At 47.2% G+C, this 25912-nt stretch overlaps 1 protein-coding gene across 5 annotated transcripts in view; it reads left to right on the top strand.

Moving 5' to 3' along the window:
- The window catches only part of LOC144093634 (protein turtle homolog B-like), a 573432-nt gene that overhangs the window by 458937 nt on the left and 88583 nt on the right, over positions 1-25912 (top strand). For all 5 annotated transcript variants that reach the window (XM_077627216.1, XM_077627212.1, XM_077627215.1 and 2 more), the window contains exon 2: positions 15900-16235. In XM_077627216.1, coding sequence (XP_077483342.1) covers positions 15900-16235 — 336 coding nt within the window. The remainder of the gene's footprint in view (positions 1-15899; positions 16236-25912) is intronic.

Below are 25912 nucleotides of genomic sequence, written 5' to 3'. Positions count from 1 at the left end.
TCGAAACAGTTCAGAATACAGGCGTCAGAACAGCTTTTATTATGTTTAGGACGCACCGCTTTTCATTTCGCTAAAATATTTCAACTATTTCTTGTGCAAAAAGCTTTGTCTTGAACGCACGAGGCAACCAATATGTTCAGCTGCAGCACTGCCTATGTGTGCAACAGAGAAAAAAAACTATTCCTTGGCTATGGAAGAAAGGTCCTGTTTCTCAAAACGTAAATCGGGTGAGCATCAAAACTTTGCGCACGCTAGCTGGCATTTGCCGTTGCAAAAAATTGAACCAATGGCGGTTCGCTCGCTTGCTGCCCCGAATCGGGCGGAAGTTCAGACCAATCACCAAAACCTGAGGCTGTTGCGAGTTCAAAAATCGTCGGTGCGCCTGTTGTTGCCCCTAGCCATTTTTCAACTTGTCTACTTTCTTTTTTCTTCCCGTTCTTTCTTTCCTTTTCATTCATTCAAGACCATCGTTTCGGCGTACTTTGCGGGTCGACCTCCCATGACCATTTGCGTTGGCCGGTCAGGCCCGCGAAGCGGTGGCGTCGGCGGCTGGGGCTTCAAATCCGTCGACGACAGCTGGCGTTCATGTTTCCAGCCTGTCTTTGAAATGCGCTTATAGCCGGCATAAACTTTTCTGCGCTGGCCTCTGGTTCTTTATGGCTCGGCCATTGGCTTCCGGTTCTGAAAGGCTCGTGTACGCTTTTGTTTGTGTTTTGTTGTTGTTGTTGTTTAGAACCTCACACATGTCTCGCTTTCTTCGCTTTTCAATTCTTCTTTCTGACTCTAAACCTTTTCATCACTTCTGACTCACTCCCCCCTCATCTCTTCCCTCTCCGTTCTTTCCTGTGTTGCTGTCGACTCTTCAGCGATCGTGAGAGGGGTTTAGTGTCTTCATCTCCTACCGCTATTTATTACTTTTTATTTTCTTATCTTAACCGCATAGCGGCGCCTTTGGGGCAACTTTTCGACGCCGAGTTAAAGAATACTTCCATGATCAGACATAAACTGTCGACTTCATGCGTCACTTTTCATTTTCCGCGTCCGGCAGCGGCTTTCTCGGTCGCTATATATCCCCCCACTTCGCTTATTTTTGTTGTCGCCTGAGATGCCGCGCGCTTTGTCGCTTCAGTCGACCGCTCGGTTTGTTTCTACCCCGCTTCGACAGTTCGGTGGCCTCTCATGGATTTCGGTGGTTTCTCCCCGCGCCTTAACTTCCCCGGCGGGTTCTTCATTTCTTTATATCGCCTCTCCGTGTTCACTTCTTAGCTGGTATCCCGCAGAATACCGGTCGAAAAAAACAAAACAAGAAAGATGCCAATGCGATAAGAAGAAGCAAGTGCGGAAACGGCGAAAACCATTCGCGAAATGAGTGCTTCGACGCCATCCTTTGTCCCATTCGTTCTAATTTAAACCGCTGACGTGAATGTCGTCGGGATGTTCTGTCTTTTCTCTCTCTCTCCTTCTTTCTCTCTCTTTTCCACAATTTTTCTGCTTTTTTATTTTTTTAGGATCCGGGCGATTTAGTGCCGCCTACTTTGTCGAGGCTTCGTAAATATATTTCTCTATCTCTGTATATAGCAAAGTACCTGCGTTTGTTCGTGCAGCGGTGGTTTTCTTTCTTCTCGCTGATTTTATTTCAGTTCATGGCGCATAGAGGGAGAGAGAAAGCTGAGCTGCAGGCTGCCAAGCTTCCATTTGTCGAGGGAACTGTGGGTAACAGGGAGGAGGTCGTGCCGAAGGCAAGTGCATAGCTATACGGCACCCATTCCGAAGCCCTCTTCGCTTTGATTTTGCTCCCCGATGGAGGCGCCGAGCTTTTATACGTGCTCTCTCTCTCTCTCTCTCTCTCTCTCTCTCTCTCTCTCTCTCTCTCTCTCTCTCTCTCTCTCTCTCTCTCTCCTCGCCGCTCTTCCGCTTTTCTACGTCACCACCTCTTTGGGCCACGGGCTCCTCGCGGCGTCCTCCCCGCGCTGTCTTCGAATGTCTATTCCCGCGGGTTCGTTCGTGTTCGCTTCTCTCTCCCTTCTCCTCTGTGCGTTTTTGGCGCTCAAGTAATGGCCCGCCTCAGGAAGCAAACTTCTCTTACCCCCCGTTAGCCCTCTTGGGTCACGTTCGGTTCGTTCTCAGATTAAATAAGAACGGCCGTATTTTTCGCCAGACCCTCGCTCTGTATGGCGCCTTTCAATTCTTGCGGTTTTTTCGCATTTTGTCTCTTTCTTTGTGCGTATTTGCGGCGCGGATTTGTGCCGTACTTAAGAACGAAGGTTTCCCGCCGGGATTTGAATAATTTTTTTTTCTGGGAGGAATGTGGAGCTTTCTCTGCATTAACCTCTTCAAATAGGGAGGCGCTTTAAGTAGAAGGCTTGTGAAAGTAGGCCCAAGGGCTTAATCTTTTGAAGTAGACTTGCAAAGAATTCACTTGAGGTAGGTCCTTCAGTAAAATCGAAATTTTGTCCAGGTTGGAAAGGTGGCCTGCGGAAATTTCTCACTTGAAAATGGGTGCCTTTGGCCAGTATAATAAAAAAAATAAAAAAGGCAAAACAAATTAAGTTATAAGCGGCATTTAAGTGTCCAGCCGACTAAAGGTCAACAGTTAGCATGAGCGCATGGCGGACGGTCCACTGATGTCCTTACTCAAAGCCAATTTTATTTAATGCGGAACTCAAGCAAATTACTTGTTAGAATTGCTTTATTTCTCCTTCGAAAAGCATGCGTTGTTTGCCATTTTCTAAAGCTCGGAGGCACCCTGCACTAGAAAGCTGATGGTCGCCGCTGTCTGACTGATCGGTGTGCTCACTAATTTATTTCAACTGATGCAAAAAAAAAATTGTGTTCGTTCGTTTATTGCCCAGAAAAATCAAATGTTACCGCTCTATACAGCTGGAATCACGCTAAATATAGCATCTAACGGTGCTGCTCCAAGTTTTCCTGGGAGCCCTGCAAAGTTACGCTTCCTGACTTCGTAACAAGTTTGTCTGTTGAGCAACCGTTCTGCGAACGAGCCAGCTTGATAATCGCATAACACTTTGCGTCTTTGTTTTTTCGCCCCATAACACCGCGCCTGATTAAAGATAACACGCCTTCACGCAGTCAGGCGTTAACGAGTTATGAAGAATAGTTTCCATATCAGAAAAGGGCGGACTAAGTAGCAGTCTTGCATCGGTCGCTCGATGCTCCCTTTCAGCCATTTCCCCGAACTAACAAAGCATTAGCTATTTAGGCTTTGCGTTCTCGCCGATGGCTGCTCGTGGAACGCATCGAACAGAGTTGCTTATATAAACCCGAGCTCGATGCATAAGAAAGGATTCTGCGCATTCCTCTCCTCTCCTTCTCTTCCGTGTTCATTCTCGTGTTTTATTTTTTCTTTATTGATCCGTGTTCGGATACGTGCTTCTATCGCTGCCTGTGCTACAGAACAAGCACCTCTCGCTATGCTCTCTTCTCCTCTTCCAATCCAAACGCGTGGAACCATTAGAGTTCGGAAACGCTCCGCAGCTTTTCCCAAACCGAACCGAAGCATCGGCGCTAGCACGATTTGCTCGCCACACGAAAAAAAAAAGGCGCAGGCCCAACTGAAACGGTGGTAAAGCTCCCCGCGCGCCTCCAGCTTCGTCGTTGTATCGATCGCGCAATTTGCTCATTCGTCGCGTTTGTATTCGGAGCCTCGCGACGAGGCGCTCTCACACCACCAACACCATCGGCCACGAGCGCGCGTGCTCCACTGCAGGCGCGACGCCGTCAATAACGATTCACTCATTGGCGCGCTGGCAACAGGCGAAGCTGCGCCGCCGTCGCTGGCGCGTCAGTTTCGCCCGCTTGTCTTTCCCCCCAGGGGGGCCTTGTGCTGGAGTCGGCAAACTTCCCCGGGGTATTGCTTCCGCGCTCACCTTTTTCCGACGCTGTCGCTCGTTCGTTGCGTCTCTCTTGATTTCGACGACGGTCGCGCGCGCGGTTCCGTTATAACAGGTTCAAAGCGGCGAGTTTGTGGCCGGGCACTGGCTTCGTCAGCGCTCGTTCCACCGATTCTTCGGAGCCTCACCTCTTGCTGACCTGGCCCCGAGGTGCGATAGGAAGTGCTTTAAATTCCGCCGGCTCAGTCGAGCGCCGAAACTCGTATACTAACAAAAGGCGGCGAATGTGTGCGCGTCCGCCCCGACCTCTTCTCCTGTACCCCATTCCCTTTCCCTTACACCCCAGCCATTTCGCGCGCTTTTTTACCTGTCGCTTTGCTGGGAATTGATTTGCGCCGTGGAGATTCGCTCTGGTTGCCCGTTTCACTCACTCTCTGCGTAGCGAACTTCTTTCCTTTGGCTTCGCACACCGCATAACGCTGATGCCAGGCCTGCCCTTTCGGGAGATAATTAAAACCGCCACAGGAGAGGCAGCAGCATCAGCTGCGTTGGACGCTGTGCTAGTTTCGGGCGGGATCGATTTCGTGAGAGGCCGAGTTCCTGCGCACTGCTCGCCACTGACCGCCGTCCGAAAGTGGCTGTGTGCGGGTGTATGTGGGTTGGGTTGGTTCGACGAGCGAGATAAAGAATAGAAACGGTGTGGGGACGGTAGGACACTTTTTTCGTCGTCGGTGGGGGGGGGGGGGGGGGGGGGGGGGCAGCAGATGACGTCACTTTTCATTACTGCTGCGCTTGCATCGGCGCGGGCTGTCTGATTGCTAACACAGCCTATAATGTGCTCGCTTCCAGTCCTTTGCTTTTGGATGAAAAGGCTTTCGAAAATGGTGGACAAAACGCTGCAGTTGAATGAAGTGGGTTGCGCATGTTCATTTGCGCTGTTTGTCTTCGACTAAAAACCCCGTAGTCATCTGGCATGGCGTTCTACAGCGTAAAGCAAACAAATGCAGCTGTGCAGCCTATTTTTATTTACCCACTACCTCTTCTAAGTAGTCATCTGCGGCGCTCAGTGATTGCCTTCATTTTTTTCCATCTAGGTTAAATTTTTACGCATATATTTTGACCTATTGCAGAACAGTGCTGGTGAATATATTTTTTGTTCTACTCCTTATGCAAGTGGCATGCTTATGAAATTGGTGCAGGATTACAGCTTGCTAGCGATGTGTATGCAACTCGATTTTTCTCACCATGTACAATTAAACTTCGTTTAGCTTAACAACTATACAGAGAGGAAGAAACAGCTGGCCTTTGGTTAATTTTCGTTACATGCATTGTTGGCTTGTTTTATTATGTGCAATGTGTCTGCAGTGATCCCCGATCATAGATTCAACTTTCAGGGTGGACCAATGTGTGCCATGAAATTAGCACTAAGCGACTAGGTTTGATAAAACCACGTGGCTACGATCGCGAAAGTTTTCTTCTTCTAGTGCATTCTGTGATCGGCCGTCGCATTCCTCTTTAAATAAAGTAGTTGCGCTACAGTCTAGTTAACTGACATGTGCACCCATTTCTTAACGCGAGGACCAATAACGCAGTTCTTGTTAATAAGGGAATTTTTAGCTAATTTTCTCTGTGCTTTTTTAATAATTGACTGATCATCAATGGTAGTGCATGTTGTCCAAATAGAGCTTTAGTATAGCGCTATCCTATACCGTTGTCGTCGCCGCTGCATGTGGCACTCGCTACGAAAGAGCATTTGTCCACCTACGCATATAGTAGAATGTTTTAACGTATTTCTACCGCACTACCGCTACCGTTACTGAGCTTGCAAGGAAGTGCGCGTCAGCGCACGTTTACAGCTAGCCCCAGAACGTAGCGTAACGGCTGCGGTATAAGACAACGCTGTGCTAAAACTGTCTAATTTTTTTTTCACTTACCATTGGTGGCCATCGGAACCGGTCAATGCGCGCAGCTGGATGTACGAGCTACACAACGCATAGGGCAGTGCGGGTATTCCTGCAGTGTCGATTTTTGTCATGTTTTTTTGCAACGGCACCCTTCTTATGAGTTATGTCAAATACGAAATGACGCGCTTAATTAGGTAACGATCACTACCAGCGGCCGCAGGTGCCGCCATTTTGAGACAGCACAAACTAACCTTAATGCGGCGCGGCTACATACGAGTTTAAAAACGGAAGCAGTGGATTAACAGCCTCGAATAACCTTTCACCTGTGGCTGCCGGCTTCGACTATGTGAACACGTTAAAAGGACGGAAACAGCTGTAAGGAGTGAGCGAGAAACATTCATTACTTAAGGGCGGAATACATGCTGCACATACCTTGTCGTTGACAGCTCTAGCAATGAATAAGCACCAATCGCGCCATTCATTCTAGAGCTTAAAGGCTATAAACGTCGCGCAATCTAGATACTTTTTCTTGTCGACACTGCATACGTAAGACCTGGCGAACATGTCGCTGCATGCATAGCTTTCACATAAATGTCATAATATGCAGCATTCGCTTACCCATGCATTCACAACTGCGGCTATGGAGCCACTAGCTCGACAGCTGAACCGGTTATCCCTTGAGCACGAACTATACTCTCCACGCATGGTGCAAAGAAGAATTAAATCAGTCGCATTTTATTGCGGCTCCACAGGTCGAAGTTAAGCAGGGTACGTTTTGCTTCGCTGATAAGAACACACTAGAGTTTGGTTGATTTCAGGCTAGATCGCAAAATTCTCTTGTGGATTTAAAGCCCGTCACTCGAAATCTACGAACGACAAAGAAAATTCACGGCGAGATAGTTTGCGTTCGCTCGGGAAGAAAAACAGAAAGGCAGGACATTATAAATTGATATCCACAATTTGATGCTAGTGAACCGATGCTCATGGAGGTGAAGCAACACAACCAGACCTGCCTATTCTAGTAGAAATGCGAAGTACGGTGAAGTGATGAGACCGGATTGCACAGCGCGGCGGTAGGGCATGCCCCCTACCCTTATAATAACTAGAAAAATATATATCATTAAAGTGCGCTGTACGTTTCCTGCCGTCTTACATACCAGGATTTCGCTTCGCGTTCAACAGTGATCCCACTCCCAAGTAAGCTTCAAGAAAACAATCTTGTAAGCTGATTCCTTGCTAGTACCGCTCCCATCAAAGAAATAAGCAAACGTTATAGTACGCATGGATTCCTTACGTATTCATGTACTTAATCCCTAATTTTTTCTTGTTTTCTTGCTAACTTATCTATTAGTTCATTTTTTCTTCTTTTATGAAAAACGTTATTTGTTGGAACCTTGACGGTGAAGTGTAGTCGTGAGCCCGTATTCTGTGTCGAGCAAAAATGCAAGGGCGGGTCGAATAGCTTACACGTAACAAAGAACGCAGAGCTTGATATAATATTCAAATCTCCAATTCACTGTGAACGGACGTCTTATGTAAATTTAACGACACGTGGAGCTTCTCATTACTGGAAACATCTTTCGATTGAATTTCGCGAGGCCCAATTCTTTTCTGTTTTAGGGTCCCTTACATCAGACAGTATACGTTCTGTAAGTTTCGTGTTTAAAACTTCTAACGTTCCTCCACGCACTCAAATCTAATGGACGGGCTCTTATCAAATAGTAACCTTTTTTTTTCACAGATAGTCGCCTTACATAAGAACATTTCTTGTTCTCAAGGAATAAATTCTGGCAAAAAAACAAGGACACTTTCAATGTGATTACCTGCTTCATTTGGTTCTTCTTAGCAACGGTATGAACACCAGAATAAAGCAGGAACTGCAGAGGAAACTGTAAAAACAAAACGGAAAATAAAGTGAAGATAAAGAAATTTGCAGCGACCAGTGCATGCCTGGGATCCGCGCATGTACACACAAAGAACAAAGTTTCCAGCTGGCAGCGCACGGAGGCGTCTTTTATTGCGGGATCTATCAGCCACCCACACTCGCTGGTGCGAGTCCGGGTTATCGAAGGTCGGCTTCAACAAGCCAAGAAACTGCTCTCCGACAGCCATCAATCTTGACTGGGACGCTTACGGCTCTCTCCCTTCCTCGACCTCTGGCGGCGGCCGCCTCGGCGGCGACGCCCGGGCCGTTCTTGGCGCTTATCGGTCGTCAAGTCCCTCTTTATGATCCTCCATCTTTGTTCCCCGGGCTGCCCTCTCTCTTCTGGCCATGCGTGTATCAATTTCTCGACCAAAACGCTCCCCTGCCCGCAATTTCTTTCCTTCATTCCCACTCTGTCTTTCCTGCGGGATGCTCTCGCTTGCGTTTCTCCGGAAGGAAAGGAAACAGGAGAGGCAGAAAAAGACCAGCCAGAAAAGACGTGCCAGCGAGCGATTCTCATCTCACGCGTTTCCCGAGATTCGGCCGCTATCGCGCGTGCCCTCGCTTGCTTTGGCGCGCTTTCCTTTGGCGCGCGCTTTCGCTTGGCGCGCTCCGCCGCGACCAATCTCGGGCACGAGTCGCCCATGCTCGCAAGGCGCGCTTGAATTCCTGAGTGGTTTTCACGAGCGAACAGCTTCCCCGGCAATATCCATCTCTCTCCTCGCCTCCCTGTCTCACTTCGCTTTCGCTTTCTGCTCCGCCACCGTCACCAATCTCGTGGTGCACTCTTGTTTTGTTGTTGTTTGTTTCCGTCTTTCTTTGCGGCTCTGCTGTCTTCGCTTGTTCCTCGTCGTCGCCGTCGTGTCGCGTTCCTCTTCTATACTTCTTGCCCGCGAGCAATGAGTGTGCGACGTTTTCCGTGGTGGCCACCATGTAATCGACGCCGTACGTCTTGACGATGATGGAGCATCCTCCCGACCACCCGCCGTGCGTACGTCTAGCGAACCGATTCCCACTGGCTCGATGGCTGTGGCGTCGAGCACTCCGAGAGTGCAGGCACTTGCACCTGAATACGCTTGTATCGATCATGGCTGCTGCACCTGCGGAAATGACAAATAGCGCGACTACTTTGTGGCGACGGAAAGGTTCTTTTTGCTTGGAGCATCGTCGACTAGGACCGCAGTGGGCAGCAAAGGGGGTACTTTGTGAGCAGTCAGACTAAGTAAGTATGCGAGCGATGAGAAGTAACCTAGCCTCCCCTCTGAAGCTGATGCCGAGGCCCAGTCATTTAGCACCACTGCCTCCCACCCCCGTTTCGCTTTAGTAGCATAGTGTTTCTCATTATACGTACGTTATAGATCGCATATATCTGTATGCTACATAAACAACGCAAAGCAGACCGGCGGGAAGTCGTTTTCGTCAAGACATCCTTGAGATGGTTTCGTACAATGGAATATTTCTGCATAATCTTGGACGACGGCATATTTTTTCTGCTGTTTTCTTCGAGGATGAGCGTGTGGAATCAGCGGAAGTGCCAAGCTTATGGCTAGCCGACAAATTTACGAGGTGTCAAAATAACAACGAACACAGCAAAACTTCGTTTTCTTTTTATATGAAACAAGAAACGAGTGTAGTAGGACATACTAAAAGGCTTTGACTTTTGCTTCAAAAATAAAACGAAACGAAGACAACCAAAAAAAAAATGAGAAGGAAGGTGACGACACAAGCGTTATTTCACAACTGATTTGTTTGATTGAAAAAACGCACTTATATACCTTGTCAGGAAATGGCCTACAAACAGCAAAGTGATAACTGTGAGAACTGCAGTCTCGTTAACAGAAGAACAGCCAGAAAACAAGGGTCAAGCTATATACAGGCTGCCACGTCAAGCACCAGTTTTAGTACGTGCACTTGAATACTCCGCCTCTTTATCACGTGCTCTTGAAGTGTGCCAAGTGTTGTGTCGTACAAACAGGACGCCGCATAAATCATAGGTTAATAGAACGTGAAAGATTTGATTTAAAGCTTCGACGTCTGCCATAGAAGCATTGCCTCGAGTGTCGATCGTGTGCGCCCTTTTTTAATGATACAGCCATTTTGGCAACGCACGGGGAGACGCGCACACACCAAATAATGGAGGCTTTCCATATTTCAAAGAAAGGGCACGATTGTGTAAGTGAGGCTTCGATTATTTCGTACTGGAAAGATACTGGACTTCCTTGTCACCTCACATCTGCAACTTTTTTTCTGGTTCACGCCTGACTGAATTTTGCTTTTAACAATTTTTCTTGGAGTTCTTGCTTTGCCCTTAGTTGGCCGTGTGTTGATAAGGTTTATAAACGGTTTTTTTTTTGAAAAAAATAATTTAATTATGAAATACAGCTCGTGTCGTCGTCTTTCTGCTTTATTTTTTTGTGGTCGTCTGGTTTGCGCTTCCTCTTTTGAGCCAAATAACGTACAACTCGTCCAACCCTCCATCTTGCTTTTGACTTTTGCTTCAAATTTTTTTGTTATTTCTTTCCCGAGTTGGCGCCCCTTTGAACGCCAAAGTTGACTGAAGTGTGCTGCGGGTGTACTCGTATGCACGTAGAGTTTAGTACTGCACTCATGAGTAAGTAAAATGTCTGTACGATAATGCCGCACTACGTGCGAAGATTTTTCGATCTTCTATTGTCTGACCACAGTGCTCCTGCTATCCATAATCCACGCTACCCTCACCTTGCTACAACAAAAGAGAGAGATGGGAGAGAGTTACGCGCTCTGAACGAGCGCAGCAACGCTTTCACCGAGCAGACGTTGTTTATCGGAGGGGCGCAACCAACCAGCACCAAAGCAAACGGGACTCATCTACACAAAGTGGGCACTCTCCTATAGAGCTGCGCTTCATCCCGGCCTTCCCCTCTACACCCGAAAAAAAATGCGTCCCTGCACTACAGCCCATCCCATCCCAGCCCAGCCCAGCCCAGCCCAGCGTTCACCCTCTCACCACACCGCCTGTGTTCTATACGGGGCTAGGAACTCGCCTAACAGCACGGCAGGCTCGCTCACACAGCGAGCCATGCCTCGCCCAGCGAAGCACACAAGCGCGCGCGCTGCTGCTGCTGGTGGTGGTTCTGTTTGCATCGGCGTTCCTCGCATTCGCGAGTGCGTGAGGAGGCATGCCTGTATGCTCACTACTCCTGCTGCTGCTCCTTCTGGCGTTTCTGCGCGTGCTACTGGTATACGGTCACCGCCCGTCCTCGCTGTGTGTAGTGTTTATATGGGGCAACGAAGGAACGTCGCTCCTCTTTCACACGCCCCCCCCCCCCCCTTTTCGCGTCATTCGGCTTTCTTCCGCCAGCTGGAGAGGCCGATGTATCTGTTTACCCCGGTCCTGGCGGCGAAAAGAGGCTCTGTATGGATTGCGGGCTCTCTTGGCCCCACGCGTTTTTCCTCCCCTCTTCCTCCACCTCCCTCCTCCGCCGCCCTTACGATCCCCCTGGTCTGTTTATACATGCGATTGTTCGCCAAACACGAGCCGTGCTCATGAATAGCTGTTGGGCCTCCCATACCTCCGGCCGTCGAAGGCCCTGCAGAGACCTCCACTACTGGCTGAGAAGGAGGCCGCTGGAGGGTGCGCACGCACTTTCCCCAAACACGGTTTGTTACTGCTCCGATTAGGCAAAGAACGCCTCGCGCGTGGTATAGGGAGGCAGTGATTGGCGCTGGAAGGCAGGGGGAGATGTTTCGGACGGGCGTTCTGTCAATACGCGTTCGAGATTCGCCGCTTCCGCGCTCTTGGACGACGACCGGGTTCCCGCGTCGACAGGCTTTCACCCTTCGTATGAACTGTGCGCGCGAAAACGCGACGCGTGAGCTTGTTTTTACGCTTTGTATTATGGCAAATAAAAATGAAACATAACTGCGGTTCATAATTACTTTGGCTGTTTAATAATAATAATAATAATAATAATAATAATAATAATAATAATAATAATAATAATAATAATAATAATAATAATTGGTTTTGGGGAAAGGAAATTGCGCAGTATCTGTCTCATATATCATTGGACACCGGAACCACGCCGTAAGGGACGGGATAAAGAAGGGAGTGAAAGAAAAAAAGGAACAAGAGGTGCCGTAGTGGAGGGCTCCGGAATAATTTCGACCACCTGGGGATCTTTAACGTGCACTGACATCGCACAGCACACGGGCGCCTTAGCGTTTTTCCTCCATAAAAACGCAGCCGCCGCGGTCGGGTTCGAACCCGGGAACTCCGGATCAGTAGTCAAGCGCCCTAACCACTGAGCCACCGCGGCGGGTGGCTGTTTCTTCCCCGGCCCAATATACCCGGCCTGTTTTTTTTTTCTTCCCCGGCCCAATATTCCCGGCGTATTTATTTAAAACCATCATCATCATGATAACGTTATGTTTGTGTTTGGCACGTCTACGAAACTGTATTGTCAGTGTCTTGAAATCAAAGTGTTCGCAATTTATGGCTACGCATATCGGGCAGACAACGTCTGAGAGAGGATCTACAGATTTGCCACAGTACTGAAGGGCTGTGGAAAGCGTGGAAGCGCTCTCGCATTCCTATGCTGCGAGATTATGGCAGGAACACCACGGCGTCAAAGCTTACTATGCTAATCTCTTTTAAAAAACGCATTCGCGTACTATGCTCGGTCGTAGTGCCTTGCGTATTATGCGCGCTCTTTCACCTGCATATGCACACCTGTTAAAATTTATTCCCGCTTTATTGCCCCCTTCGAAGAGTTTTTCAACTCCGAAGATTGCGATAGTTGGCAAGGAAATAAAAAAAACTAACTGACGGATTCAGACCAAGTTTGCAGTTTGATAAATTTCAGCTAATGTTCACTCCCGTCTCTTTGGGACATTTCAGTTCTCTTTTACTGCGCCATTGCAACTGCAGGCGAATTGAGGTTAACGTAACGTCTGCATTTGAGCTCATTGAATTACCACGTTCGATTATCATCGTTTTTGCATTGAAACTTCCTCTTAAACAGCCCTTCACAACCCTATGAACAAAGTGGAAAACAGCATTATACATCAAGCACCAGATAAAGATCTATTGCGAAAAACGACTGATTATATTATCGGCAACGTGATTTTAGTGGACAGCCCTATAGTTTCCGCACGCGTTCATTGCTTTCATTGTATGAAAATTGCAGTCTTCCAAGGCATCTGCCTTCAATACAGGTAAGGCCAGAATGCACAATGATGGTCATTAGAGAGTTTTAGTTTCACGTACGTAGAGGCTTCACGTACGTAGAGCTCTTACGGGTGACCAGTGCGCATGCGCAGAACGCAAAGGGTATGCGCGAGTCTCACGTACGTACGTGAGATTCGGATTTTTACGTTGCGGTCTTTGCGTTGCTCGCGTACGTAGCGTTGAAAAACATGACGGCGCCCTGCCCGCCGCTTCACAGCGATAACAGCTTCGTCGCTAATCCCTCGAGGCGATATCGTGTTCTAAACTGTTGTATTCGCCTTCGATTTTCCCATTCTTACCCTCGCATAAGTTTTCAAGCCACAAATAGCTTTTCTTTTTCAGACAGAAGGGCGATTTTACTATAAGGGTTATTTAACTATAAGGGTTTCAAACGACCTGCGTGCAGACTACGTAGACTTATCACGTTTGCGTACGTGAACCCTCTACGTACGTGAAACTAAAACTCTCTATTCTCTTTTGTTCCACAGCTTTTCCCTTGAGCCTACGCCACTTAATCGCAATGGTAACGAGGCGGTATTTCTACATATGATCACATGAAACGCACAAACTAAGGAAAACTGCGCCACAAGCCATGTCCGTTTCATACTTCATAATCCAATGCCATCGACATGATATGTGCAGTTGCGAACGACTACAACCACAGGACTGCTCGTTCCAAACGTCTCGATGTCGCCATTTGGTATCCACTTTGTACAATTTGATTCCTAAGAGTGGCAAAGAAATTGGCGTAATACGTTTAAAAAGACAAGGCGCTAATCGAGTCATCCATCAGCTATATAACTGTCACCGCCCGATACAAAACGGACGCTACTAATTATCTGTCTATTCATCTATCCGTACTCTCTAATACTCTTCGAAGACGAAGCCAACGAACTGGCAAGGAAATAAAAAAATTATGAAGTGGGGGAAAAAAAGTATATGGAAGCTTGTTCTTGATAAGCACGCATGAGTGCAAGAGCACAAGGAAAGCATAGCAAAAGAGGCGACGATGTCGCATCGATAGCGGACCGCCTTGCGTAATCTCAGCTTACCTTGCGAAATCTCTCTGCATCTCAAAAACTAAAATTTTAATGCCGCTCAGCTTCTAATCTCTCTATGCATCTGAATAGAAAAAACTTTAAAAATTTAGCCCTTCAGGAGAGGATTACGTCCCTACTTACACGAGCGTGAAGGTTAAATAATAATAATAATAATAATAATAATAATAATAATAATAATAATAATAATAATAATAATAATAATTGGTTTTTGGGGAAAGAAAATGGCGCAGTATCTGTCTCATATATCGTTGGACACCCGAACGGCGCCGTAAGGGAAGGGATAAAGGAGGGAGTGAAAGAAGAAAGGAATCGGCATTAGCGATTTTTAACGCAACTTCGAAGCTTACCGGAATAAAAATGCCAGTATCCGCATTTGTCTCTGCGCTAATTCGTCTGGGCTCTAAAGCGGCATGACTGCAGGAATGTTGATTCTGGCTTACTACAGTATTAATATCAGACTGCCTTGAGTTTACGGAGAAAAGTTTGTTCTGCTGTCCTTAACAAACGAACAATATTTTGAACTGTGAAATACAACCCTCACCGAAAATACCACGCTGGAGCTGACCAAAGGTCAGGCATTCTAGTCATCTACTTAAAAAGCAGCATCCCTTTGTTTCCACATATAGTACTCGTGACTTGTATTTCACTGTTACCAATCCGTATTATTTGTATTACAGGCCAGTCGAGCAAGTTTGCCGTTCGATAAAATCAAGCCTACTCAGTCATGAACCTTTTTTGAACCTTGCGAAACCAGCGCCTTCTTTATTTACACTACACCTGTTCATTTTCTCTCTCTTTTTTTCTTTGTTTTTTTTTTGCAACGTGGGCTCATTCGAATCCCCATCACACATGGTGCAATTTGTTACGTATTGTGCTTTGAGAGAAGCCGACCTTCGGTGACCTTTCCAATAGCGAAATGAATCCACTGCCTGAGAAGACAGCGGGCAATCCTTTAAATGGGTGTTGAGCAACCGCCTTTTTGCGCAACTCTCCTCCTGTTACGTTCGAAAAGAATGTACGTGTGCCGTTCCAGCATCTCCGCTCTTTCAGTCCGTTTGACGTGGGTGATATATGTCAGGCCGCAACAGTATCCAACGGATGTCTACGTTGCTACACTTAAACGGTATGGCAAGGCTAAAAGATGGCTCGCGCCGGCATTGGCGGCGTTACTCGGGTGGCATGACGTATGTGATGCCGCGCACGGCAAGTGAGGCAATGGATGGCGGTGTTTTACCGCGTTTCAGTGGCCCTCGTCAGGCTACTGGTCACGGAGTTGCGAGGCAAGTTGTAATAAATCGCTTTACTTCAGCGGAGACTCGTAATAATTTGTACTTGCAAATAGTTATATGTCATCAAAGGCCGTTTTTAAAGTAAATAGTCAGCACACATCCAACCGACAAAAATTAAGCGAACACTGTATCCTGAAGCGAGCACTATAGCACATATATTATTAGGAGATCGTGGGTTCGGATCTCACCGGCGGCATGTAGCTGTTTCTTCTCCTTTCTAATCAATTATTTTTAAAATAATTTTCTTATTAATCTCGCATTGATGAACACCACAAATTAAAACAAAAAATCCCCCATGCATCTTAGTCTCGGTGACTGTTGGCTTCCGTGATATGTGCTATCTGCCTCTTTCTCTCTCTCTCGCTCTCTTTGTGTGTGTGTGTGTGTGTGTGTGTGTGTGTGTGTGTGTGTGTGTGCGCGTGTGTGTGTGTGTGTGTGTGTGTGTGTGTGTGTGTGTGTGTGTGTGTGTGTGTGTGTGTGTGTGTGTGTGTGTGTGTGTGTGTGTGTGTGTGTGTGTGTGTGTGTGTGTGTGTGTGTGTGTGTGTGTGTGTGTGTGTGTGTGTGTGTGTGTGTGTGTGTGTGTGTGTGTGTGTGCGTGCGCTTAAATGCTCGAGCAGTCAGTGGCTTACACCGCTTCTTCTTCTCCTGTTTCCTCTGGCAGCGTCCATCCTGTACACAGCCGTGATCCGGGGCAAGGTGGCGCTGCCTTGCGACATCACGCCCCCTTCGGCGGACGACACCGTGGCGCTGGTGCTTTGGTACAAGGACGAGGGCCCGGCGCCCATCTACACGCTGGACGCGCGCAGGGGTCACGTGGACCAGGCGCGGCAGTCGGCCGTGAGCGAGCTGGGCGCCAGAGCCTACTTCAACATGATGAACCGGCCGGCGTTCCTGCAGCTGGACCCCGTCGAAGAGGAGGACGCCGGCGAATACCGCTGCCGTGTCGACTTCCGCAAGGCGCGCTCCGTCAACACCGTCATCAACCTCAAGGTCATCGGTGAGTGGAACGCGCCTCTCTCCCTTTCTCTTCTGTTTATTCCTCAGCTGAAACTGACGTCCGACTTGAGCAATCATTCTCTGCTTCAACTTCTCCTATCGAGGTGGCGCAGTTTCGGACTTGCACATGCTCCGGAGGTTCTCGGTCAGGAAAGAATTGGGATATCAAAATATTAGCCACAAATAAGGGACCAGATAACTAATAATCACTGCTGACAAGGAAGGTGCTGTTTAGTAGCAGAAGTCTTCTGTTTTCTGAAAGTAAAAAAGTACTAAGAGAGTCGTCTTTTCCAAGAGTAATTAGGCGTTGCAGGATGAGATTTCTTTGCCCCTCGTGAAACACAGAGAATTGCACGATCTACTAAACTCTGAAGTTAGGCTAGTCGGTTCATAGATTCAGCAACTATAAAACGGCCCGAAGGAGATGGAGCGAGAGGAGGCGCACACACAAAGCGCAGAACTTCCAACTGGATTTCTAATTAGATAATTAGAGAGATGCGGAAAAGGCCTTTGCCGTACAGTGGGCGCAGCCAGGCGGATGATAATGATGACTAGTGAGCCGAGTCATATTGCACAGCAGAGTGCTTGAAAGCTGAATTTTGCCTAGAGAGCACAGGAGCGGCTGCATAACATCCGCATGTTCATTTACTTGCACAGCAGCTTCCGCCAAGATTCATTAGCCATTCATTATGCCTCTAGCTGGCCGTATCGAAAAGAAACTGGAACCGTGATGTTTCGAACGCACTGCGTTATTAAGTTGTGCAGTGTGAGAACGGTGTAATCAATACGGCTAAGTCTTCGCAGTCATACATCAAAATAAGTACAACAACCAAACTCACTGCTCAGAGACTACGATTAAATAATGGATAGATTAATTGTTAGCAGTCACGAGCTTCGAGCGATTAGTTCAGTTGATCCTTAGGACTAACTACCTAGTTATTTAAGACTCGTTATCACTGTTGAGCATAATTTGTGGCGATTATTTGAAACGAGAAATAATTTCTTCATATGATTCCTTTCCGACATTCACATACCCCGTTATGATCTTGAACGAGACTACAGGGTGTATGAATAGCATATCTATCAATAAAAATTAAATAATTTTGGCCACCGAGGTCAAAAATTAAAGTGAACCAAACTAAGCATCGGTAATTATGACGCCCATTTCTGCAAGTTTTGCTAAATTTTAGAGCAAGCATCATTTGGAAATCATTTTTATTTACTTGCAAAAAGTTATTTCCAAAAAACAGCTGATGTACATGCTGTTTCCTCAAGCGTAAAGATGAAAGTGATTTGTACGCATTGATATGGTAATGAAAAATCTCAGCGTATATTTAATAAACAAACAGAATAAGCTAAAACATTTCTCAAACTCAAAGCATTCTTCATAAAATAATTGAATTAATAGAAATATAAAATTAACAACGTATGAGAAACCATACGGACGTTGACCGTAATCTTTAGCTCATGAGAAAGATTTTCCGAATCTAACAAAGCCATACAGTAAAGCAGTCTCTGTGGATTTTCATATGATGGCTACTAAAAGCGAAAATTTTCGCGATATATCTGCCAACACGGGCCAGATTTTCACTTTCCAGTAAGTTATCAGATTTAAGAAGACGAACCTGCAGCTACAGCTACAGCTACAGCTACAGCTACAGCTACAGCTACAGCTACAGCTACAGCTACAGCTACAGCTACAGCTACAGCTACAGCTACAGCAACAGCTACAGCAACGGTGGCGGTGAAAGTACTAGCTCCTTTGGTACATTTTTATCCTGGGAAGACGAAAGGTTTTGGAGCGTTCTAGTTTCGGGCCTATATTCGATTAAGCCCACAATTCTTGTCAATCGCGAGCTAGTACAAAAAAAAATTAGGGCACATTTCAGTTTTCGTTAACAGTTTTACGCGACAGCGTTCCTTGGTGGCGTAGAGGTTGCATGCAAAGCTCGCGACCCAAGGACACAGGTTCGATTCCAGCTCTTGACAAACCAGTTTTTCTTTTAAGGTGAAATTTCTTCGCTCTGACATCACGACGCTGTCCATGAATTCAAGTTTGTTTGTTTTTTTGTCACAACGCCGACAAACGCCGGATTTTCTGCCGAACGCGACACCTAACGTTATCGCTTAATAACGCTTAATAAGCTGCGCCGGCTGCAAAAGCTCGTATACTGTAAAAGTTGGCAGATCTTTTAAGTGGACTTGGACAAGCCTGGCTCGTCATAAGGAGACTGTCATTTCTGGCTCCCGACGAGTTCTGCTTGTCGTGTCTTTTCTGGCACTCTCTGTCCGGTTTGAAGCTAGTAGGTCTCGTGCCGACAGACTGCAGCATGGGTAATAAAGATCAATTTTGGTGTCATTGTTGCAAAAATTATATTCGTTAGGAGGTTTACGCTCAGTAAAACCTCAAACAATACAGGAAGTAGACCAGGCGACCACAAAAGGGAATAAAGACGGCGACACAAGCGCTTCTCAAAAATAAATTATTTTACTCAAAAACGCACTTTTGTACCCTACCAAAAAAAAAAACTACCAACAAAGAGTAAAGCAAGAACCGTGTTGTTCGCGTTGCCGGTGCCGCGTTGTGCACTTGTGCCAACTAGTAACAATCTGGACTGACCTGCTCTGTCTAGCTTAAGAACATTCTCTGTGGTGTGTTTATCAATTTTCAAGAACAAAACGCGTGATGGTGTCCCTCAGATTGAATACAGTCGTGAACTTCTCCTCGGTTATCACAAAACTAAGATTTCAAAAGCTGTAGACACGCAAGTTCAGCTGGTGACTTCCGGGTGATCACTCTAAACCAATCATCGAGGCCAGCAACGCATTCACAAAGGCGCACGCAATCTTAAGCGTGGAAAAAAATTTCTAGATCTATCTCTGATAAATGCCATTTTAGAGCCCCCACGCATGGCAAAAACCCCTCGTTTCTTGACCTACGCCTCCCTACTCCCAAATAGAAGTATAGCTGCTTGAAGTACGGGATGTTCAGATAAAATCCGTAGACTCAACCGTGATGCTACGTTGTCGCTCTAGTTTTCTGAGAATGTTACTAACGCTTCTCGGTATTGTTTTTCTTTCATATTGCTTAACGCCTGTTATAGCTTACAGGGACGCAAATCTATCTTTGATGGGAGCTCCTAGCGAGAGGCGTCAGGATGTCTCGCTACTCGTTGTATTTTCTTTTTAGCCACATGTCCCGGCAGAAAAGCAACAGATTCGCGACCCTTAGACATCTGCTCTCACTTCGCAGTTAAGACCTGCCCTGAGCTTTGGCTTAGAGCCTTACGAAACCTTCCCTATAGGACACACAAAAAATGCAAATAAATATGTTGTTTGGCCACCTCTGCCAACCAAGCCTACTAAGGAAGCACTGGGCGGCTGTGTCCCTTAGGCCATTTCAAACTGCCAGAAACATTTGATGGTCCCCGCAGTTATCCACATTCCATTACATGTAAGCATGTCAGCTTCCCGTGCGATTACTCCCACCTGCCGTGAGCAGAATTCGTCGTTTTCGTTTTGACGTTTTATTGTTACACTCTATGGCGTGGAATAATGCGCACCTCAGAGATGGACACAGCAAAATGAAGGACCTACAGATTTTCAGCAAATGTGTACCATACATCTAGTGAGCACGGGATTGTAACTGCGAGCAGGGCGAAACGAAGTCAGTATAATGACGTTATCTAAGCGCTGCAACCTGTTTAGTTGGCTGACTTCAACGCTTAAGCCATACGCGTGCTATTGTCTTGATTTGTGCAGGCATAGGTGAGGTTGTACAAGCAAAGTGTACAACAGCTGTATATTACCGGTACTCACCTACGGGGCAGAAACGTGGAGGCTAACGAAAAGAGTTCAGCTTAAGTTAAGGACAACGCAGCGAGCCATGGAAAGAAAAATGATAGGTGTAACGTTAAGAGATCGGAAGCGGGCAGAGTGGGTGAGGGAACAAACACGGGTTAATGACATCCTAGTCGAAATCAAGAGAAAGAAATGGGCTTGGGCAGGGCATGTAATGCGAAGGCAAGATAACCGCTGGTCCTTAAGGGTAACGGAGTGGGTTCCAAGAGAAAGTAAGCGTAGCAGGGGGTGGCAGAAGGTTAGGTGGGCGGATGAGATTAAGAAGATTGCAGGCAAAAGGTGGATGCAGCTGGCAAAGGATAGGGTTAATTGGAGAGACATGGGAGAGGCCTTTGCCCTGCAGTGGGTGTAGTAAGGCTGATGATGATGATGATGATGATGATGATGAGGTGAGGTTGTACGTAAACGTCTCGCAAACCCTAGTTGTTCGTCTTCCTTTAGTCTCTCCCCCTCCTCGTTTTTTTCTTTATTCGTGGCAACAACAAAAAAGCGGCAGAGCGTCTAGATTGTGAATACGTTGTTCCAGGTCATTAGAGATCCTCCGTTGGCATACGCTTCCGCCTGAGTGTATGTGTGACTCATTAAAAAAAATTGGCGATGGCTTAGCTCTGGTTAAACCTGAAGCGACGCGATAGCTACAGCTGGCCGAGTGGAACTTGGTCACGTGACCAACCACGTGACGAACCACGTGATCAGCCACGGCGCCGCGCCGCCGGCAGCTGCTCCGCACCACGTGACCAACCACGTGACAGCGTGGCGGCGCCGCCACGCTGAAGGCTCGAAATGCTACAGCATTGTAGCTATCACTACAATAGGACGAAACTCACGACATCACCCATGATAGAAAGAAGAATGAATCCCTGTGACTTCATGTAACCGAAAACACTATCAGGCAAAAGGCTGGAGAAAAAAAAAAGCATGAAAGTGTCTTTTTTTCTCTCTACTCTTGCTTTTTCCGGCCGAACCTCCAAAATACGACACGTCCAAATGCTTTTTCCACCGCTGCTTGCAAAGTGAGGAACGAGCTGCTCGTTGCCAATGAACTCCTTGTCGATCATGGTCGCGGCTTGTGCGAGCACTGTATGCGCAAGAGAGGCGAGGTAATATTGCCGTGGGACAGTTGCGCAAATATTGTACTTGGGAATAAAGAACCCCGCGCCGAAAGCGCACTTGAGCCTCCGAACGCACACGAAATGGGTCTCGTGGAGACAAACCAATTACGGCCAGGCAGCACGTCGAGCACAAAAAAAAAAAATTCTTGCGATTCGCACAAAGGAGACCTCATAACTTCGAAATTGCGATAGTAGGCCGTACTTTGCGATATTTTGTTTCGCTATTTCTTTTTTTTGTTATCTCTCATTAGCGTCGCCCGCCACGGCCTTGGAAGCCGCGACGACGGATGTGAAAACGAGAGAAAAAAGAGAAAAAGAATCAGAACGTTCCAAAGAACGGTTCTAGTACCGGGGGTTGAAAGCAGCCATAATTGAAAGTGAATCCACTGGAACTCGTCTACGTGCGCAATTGTTTCTTTTAGGTGCATCTTATAAGAATTGCGTCTGGTTTTCTTACTGAAAGAAAGACAAGAAAAAATGTGTTTTGTTTTGTCATGCGCCTCCTTCCGTGCTATTTTTTTTTGTTGTTCCTGCTGCGATATAATAGACAGAGTATGTTCTATTTAATCAGTGCATTTTACGTATCTTTTTTTTCTGTACCAAGCATTTTTATATTTTTAACCCCCAATTTCCACACTAGAGCGTTCTATTTTAGACATTATTTTTTTTAATATTATAGTAAATTAATACTGCGATCTACCCGTGTTATCATAAATGTATTCGCCGAATTTCTTTCATACACAGAAATGCAGCGCTGATGTGTCAAGTAGTGTATCAACTCTTCAGAGCTATTTGAAGCCGTCGCGATGGCTGAGTGGTTACAGCGCTCAGCTGCCGGCCCGAAAGACGCGGGTTCGATCCCGGCCGCGGCGGTCGAATTTCGATGGAGGCGAACTTCTAGAGGCCCGTGTGCTGTGCGATGCCAGTGCACGTAAAAGAACCCCAGGTGGTCGAAATTTCCGGAGCCCTTCACTACGGCGTCCCTTATAGTCTCAGTCGCTTTGGGACGTTAAACCACCATAAACCAAACCAATCTTCAGCGCTATTTGACGCTAACAATGGTATTAACTGAAGACTTTCAAAATGCGTTCTATAGAGCAATGTTCCTCGTTAAACGTGTTCCTTTTGCCTGTGCCCTTTCTTCCTTGCCACGGAAAGAGAATATTTAAGATAAATTCGTTATCCGGACCACGCCAGCCAGTACCCTGATTTTCTTATTGAATGTACCATCGGGGGCAAAAGTAACAGCCACACTTCCCCCCCCCCCCCCCTCCCCTCTCCTCCAAGTTCCGACCCGTGCCTGCTTGGGGACACCACTTGACAAAATACTTCCGGTTCTGGTTGCACGAAGCCGGTGCAAGGGGCCCGTTTTAATAATAGAAGTACTTTGTTAGGTGGCGCCCCCAAGCAGAGTAGCACGGGCCGGAACAGTCATCTAAGCTAACTAGGCATACTGGCACAGCATCACTTTGGAATTAATTCAACCTATGTGATCTTTCTATTTCACGTCATAAAGAATGCTGGCTTATTCTGCGTTAATTTTTGTTTTGCGCCGGATTAAGGATAGGAAAAACGGGAACCCATTTTATAGCAGTACTCTATGTTCTAAGAAACAGTTCCTGAATATTTATGGCTATATTATTATAAAACCAAATCGCCGCAAGCAAATCGACACAATTGAATACTGCCAGTCCGTATATCCTGCGTTCATTTGCTTTGCGAAACCTGCAGTTGCCTCGTACCAACTAATACGACATTCCATCGTACGAAAGCGGTGTGGAATCAAGCGCTTTCAAGAATTAATTTTTCATCTGGCTTTCTGAATAGACAGTTGAAGTAAGGCAAGTTTAAGGAGAAAGCCATGGCAAGGGTAGTACATGAAGTGCTATTACGAACGGGCATTCTTTTATATGGCACTCAGAACCGACCATTTTTCTGGCATTGTTTGAATTCGGTTTTATTCGAGTGCATGACAAGAGCGCTACTCGACAATTACAAAGTGGCGAAATAACCATTTTTCGTTTTGCGAAATAATTCATAGTTTACTACGTCAACACGCGCACAGGCAATTTTTAATAGGCCGACGGGCTTAACAAATCTGTTGCGTTTCAAGTTGTTTCGTCACCGTGCCATAGATTCACCTCAAGTTGTTTTCTTTATTTTCGTATGTTTCATGCAGCACTAGGTCTTGAAGCAAGCGTCAGCAACATGCTCCATGAATGAATGGCCGCAGTGCGCGCATTTTTCTTTGTACTGCAATATATTTGCCGGGCGTCGTGCATTCTTGTTTGCGCAACATGCATATATTCAGCGAAGCGGCCGAGTAAAGAGAGCAAGAAAGCCTCTCTGTGCAGCCTAGGAACCCTAGATAAAAACAGAGAAAGGCCGAGAACGAAAGAATTTTTTTCGATATATGAAAATATCGCCGCTCTCACCTTTCACTTTCTCTTCCCCAATGCGCATCGCCTTACAATATGCTGGCCGTGCATTATTTCCGCATCCGAGAAATCATAAATCTTCGATTCCTTTCTTGTTCTCCGAAGGCTGATTTATCTAGGCGCGGGCGAGCACCGGCACAAGTGTGGGCAAGCGCTCAAATATCGTCATGGGCACTCCTTCCTCCGACAGCGCTTCTTCCTGTTCATCAGGAGTGTATTGGGCTTGAAGCAGCGCATTGTAGACGACCAAACCACAAACTAACGAACAAAGGCAAAAGCGCATTCGCAACAATCATGCTAGCAGCATAGTCGGACATGGGCACCAAGATCTGTCTGCCTTTTCGACGCCCAACCATCAGGCGATATGCGGCGTGTCTGTCACGGGCAAACTGCTCGCGCAGCGATGGCCAGAAAAACAAACATAAGCACAAAAGAACAAGAGGGAAAAAGAAGAATCATCTCGCCGTAATTGATGATGACTGGCATACATGTTCAGCGGAACCGTGCGCCATCTTCGCTTCCTGGCCCAGCCGAGAAGGCGACTACGAAGAGCAAAAGCAGGGACAAGAAAAGCACATCTCGATCATTAAGGTCGCACGCCTTCCGCCTGGCGCTTTGGTTTTTTCCTTCCCTTCGCTCTTTCTTGCAATTTTTTTTTTACCCTGCAGTTTTCATTTTCTTTTGCTCGTCCGCCTTTGATGTCCCTAATATCAGCATGCACGGCCGCGGTTTGTGTTAAGAAAACATATACGTGCATTTTTTGGACAAAACGAAAACAGACTGAGGGCAAGGATGAGAGGGGGGGGGGGGGGGGGGGGAAGCCTTTCGCGACGTGCCGCAGAAGGCTGTTATTGCGGCGCGTCTTTGCTGCGCTTTCTTTAACGATCCGCGTTTCCCGTGGACGTGCTTTGTGGATGAGGCGGGGCCCTTCTCTGGCGGTGCTCCGAAGACCCTTCCTTCCTTTCTTTTGACGATCGGCCGCCATTGTGTTTCTACACATTTTTCTTCCACGGGAGAGTCTTTTGTGGTATGTTAGAAAACTTGCGGATTCTGTCAAAATTTTCCTCTTCTTCTCTCTCCCCCCCGCTATCTGTTCGCTAGGCCTTCTCGCGAACGCTTCCACCCCCTCTTAATTTGTCGTGCTTGAAAAGGCCGACTTGCTTCCGTAATTTTGCCATCCTTCGGGATTCGCTCTTTCTTCTCCGCTGATTCATCCGTCTACCGCGTTCCCTCGCACATCTTCTTTGTTTTGTTTTCGTTCGGTGGCTCGCGCCCATTATGCGGTAACCTTTAATAATCAGTCCCTTTCTCGTTTGTGCGTGCCTTAGCATGGCGCTCTTCTAAGCTTCTTGTTTTCTTTTTGTATTCGTACTTTCTCTTCTTTCCCTCTCTCTTTCTCTCTCTCTCTTTCTTTCCGTCTGGCAAGCTGCCCTGCTCAAGTGCGCGTATGTTGTCAGTCTCACGTTGTATACACAGAACCCTGCAACGTTTCCAAGCTCCCTTCCCCTTTTCCCCACGCCTCTCCCCATGACCCGCCTCTAGAGCATTCTGCGATGCCGATTTCGTGTTCTGCGTTTCCGGGAAGAGGGCAGGAGAATAATATCCGCAAGCGGTGTACCAGCACTATTTTTTTTTCTTAAGTACGGCCTGTACACGGAGTCGGGGCAGCTCTATGGGCATGTATGTGTGCGCGCGCGGACAATGTACTCCTAGTGCAAGCCCTGCTACAACGCCGCGTCATTAGGCTGGCACTCGCGCTTTAGCAAAGAGAAAAAAAAATCCTTTTCTTTATCTTTGCCCCGTAACCTTGCTCGGGCATCGCGCTGCCGGGCGGGCACTCTGGTGTGGTGTGTGGAAAGCCCGGGAAAAGAGGAAAGATCGCTGAAGCTGGGAAGAAGGATGGGGGAGGGGGAAGGGAAACGTGGTTGCGGAGGCGAGTACTGGGAAAATGAGATTTTGCGCACCGCTGCCCGACGGCCAAGAATTTGCGCAGGGGGTCGGCGCGCGTCGGTGGTGGCGAGGGGCCGTCCCCTGTTCCGCCCGCGTTGGTGGCCGCGCCACGGTGGTCGCCATGGCTGCACGAGGCGTCAGTGCTCGCGGCCTGCGGTGCCGTCTCGTTCGCTCGCAACCCAGGCGACGACGTCGGCGACGCTCGAGGTGAGAACGGTAATTAAATTGGGCCACGCGAGAGGGCGCTCAGCACACTCGCTACTTCTTTCCCTCTTCTTGCGATGCTTCGAAGCACTGGTGTTTGATTTTTTTCTTCT

The sequence above is a fragment of the Amblyomma americanum genome, chromosome 6, assembly GCF_052857255.1.
Source record: "Amblyomma americanum isolate KBUSLIRL-KWMA chromosome 6, ASM5285725v1, whole genome shotgun sequence".
In the NCBI taxonomy this organism is placed as follows: Eukaryota; Metazoa; Arthropoda; class Arachnida; order Ixodida; family Ixodidae; genus Amblyomma; species Amblyomma americanum.
Note: the sequence above shows the minus strand (reverse complement) of the source record. Positions and strands in the feature narration are given on the sequence as shown.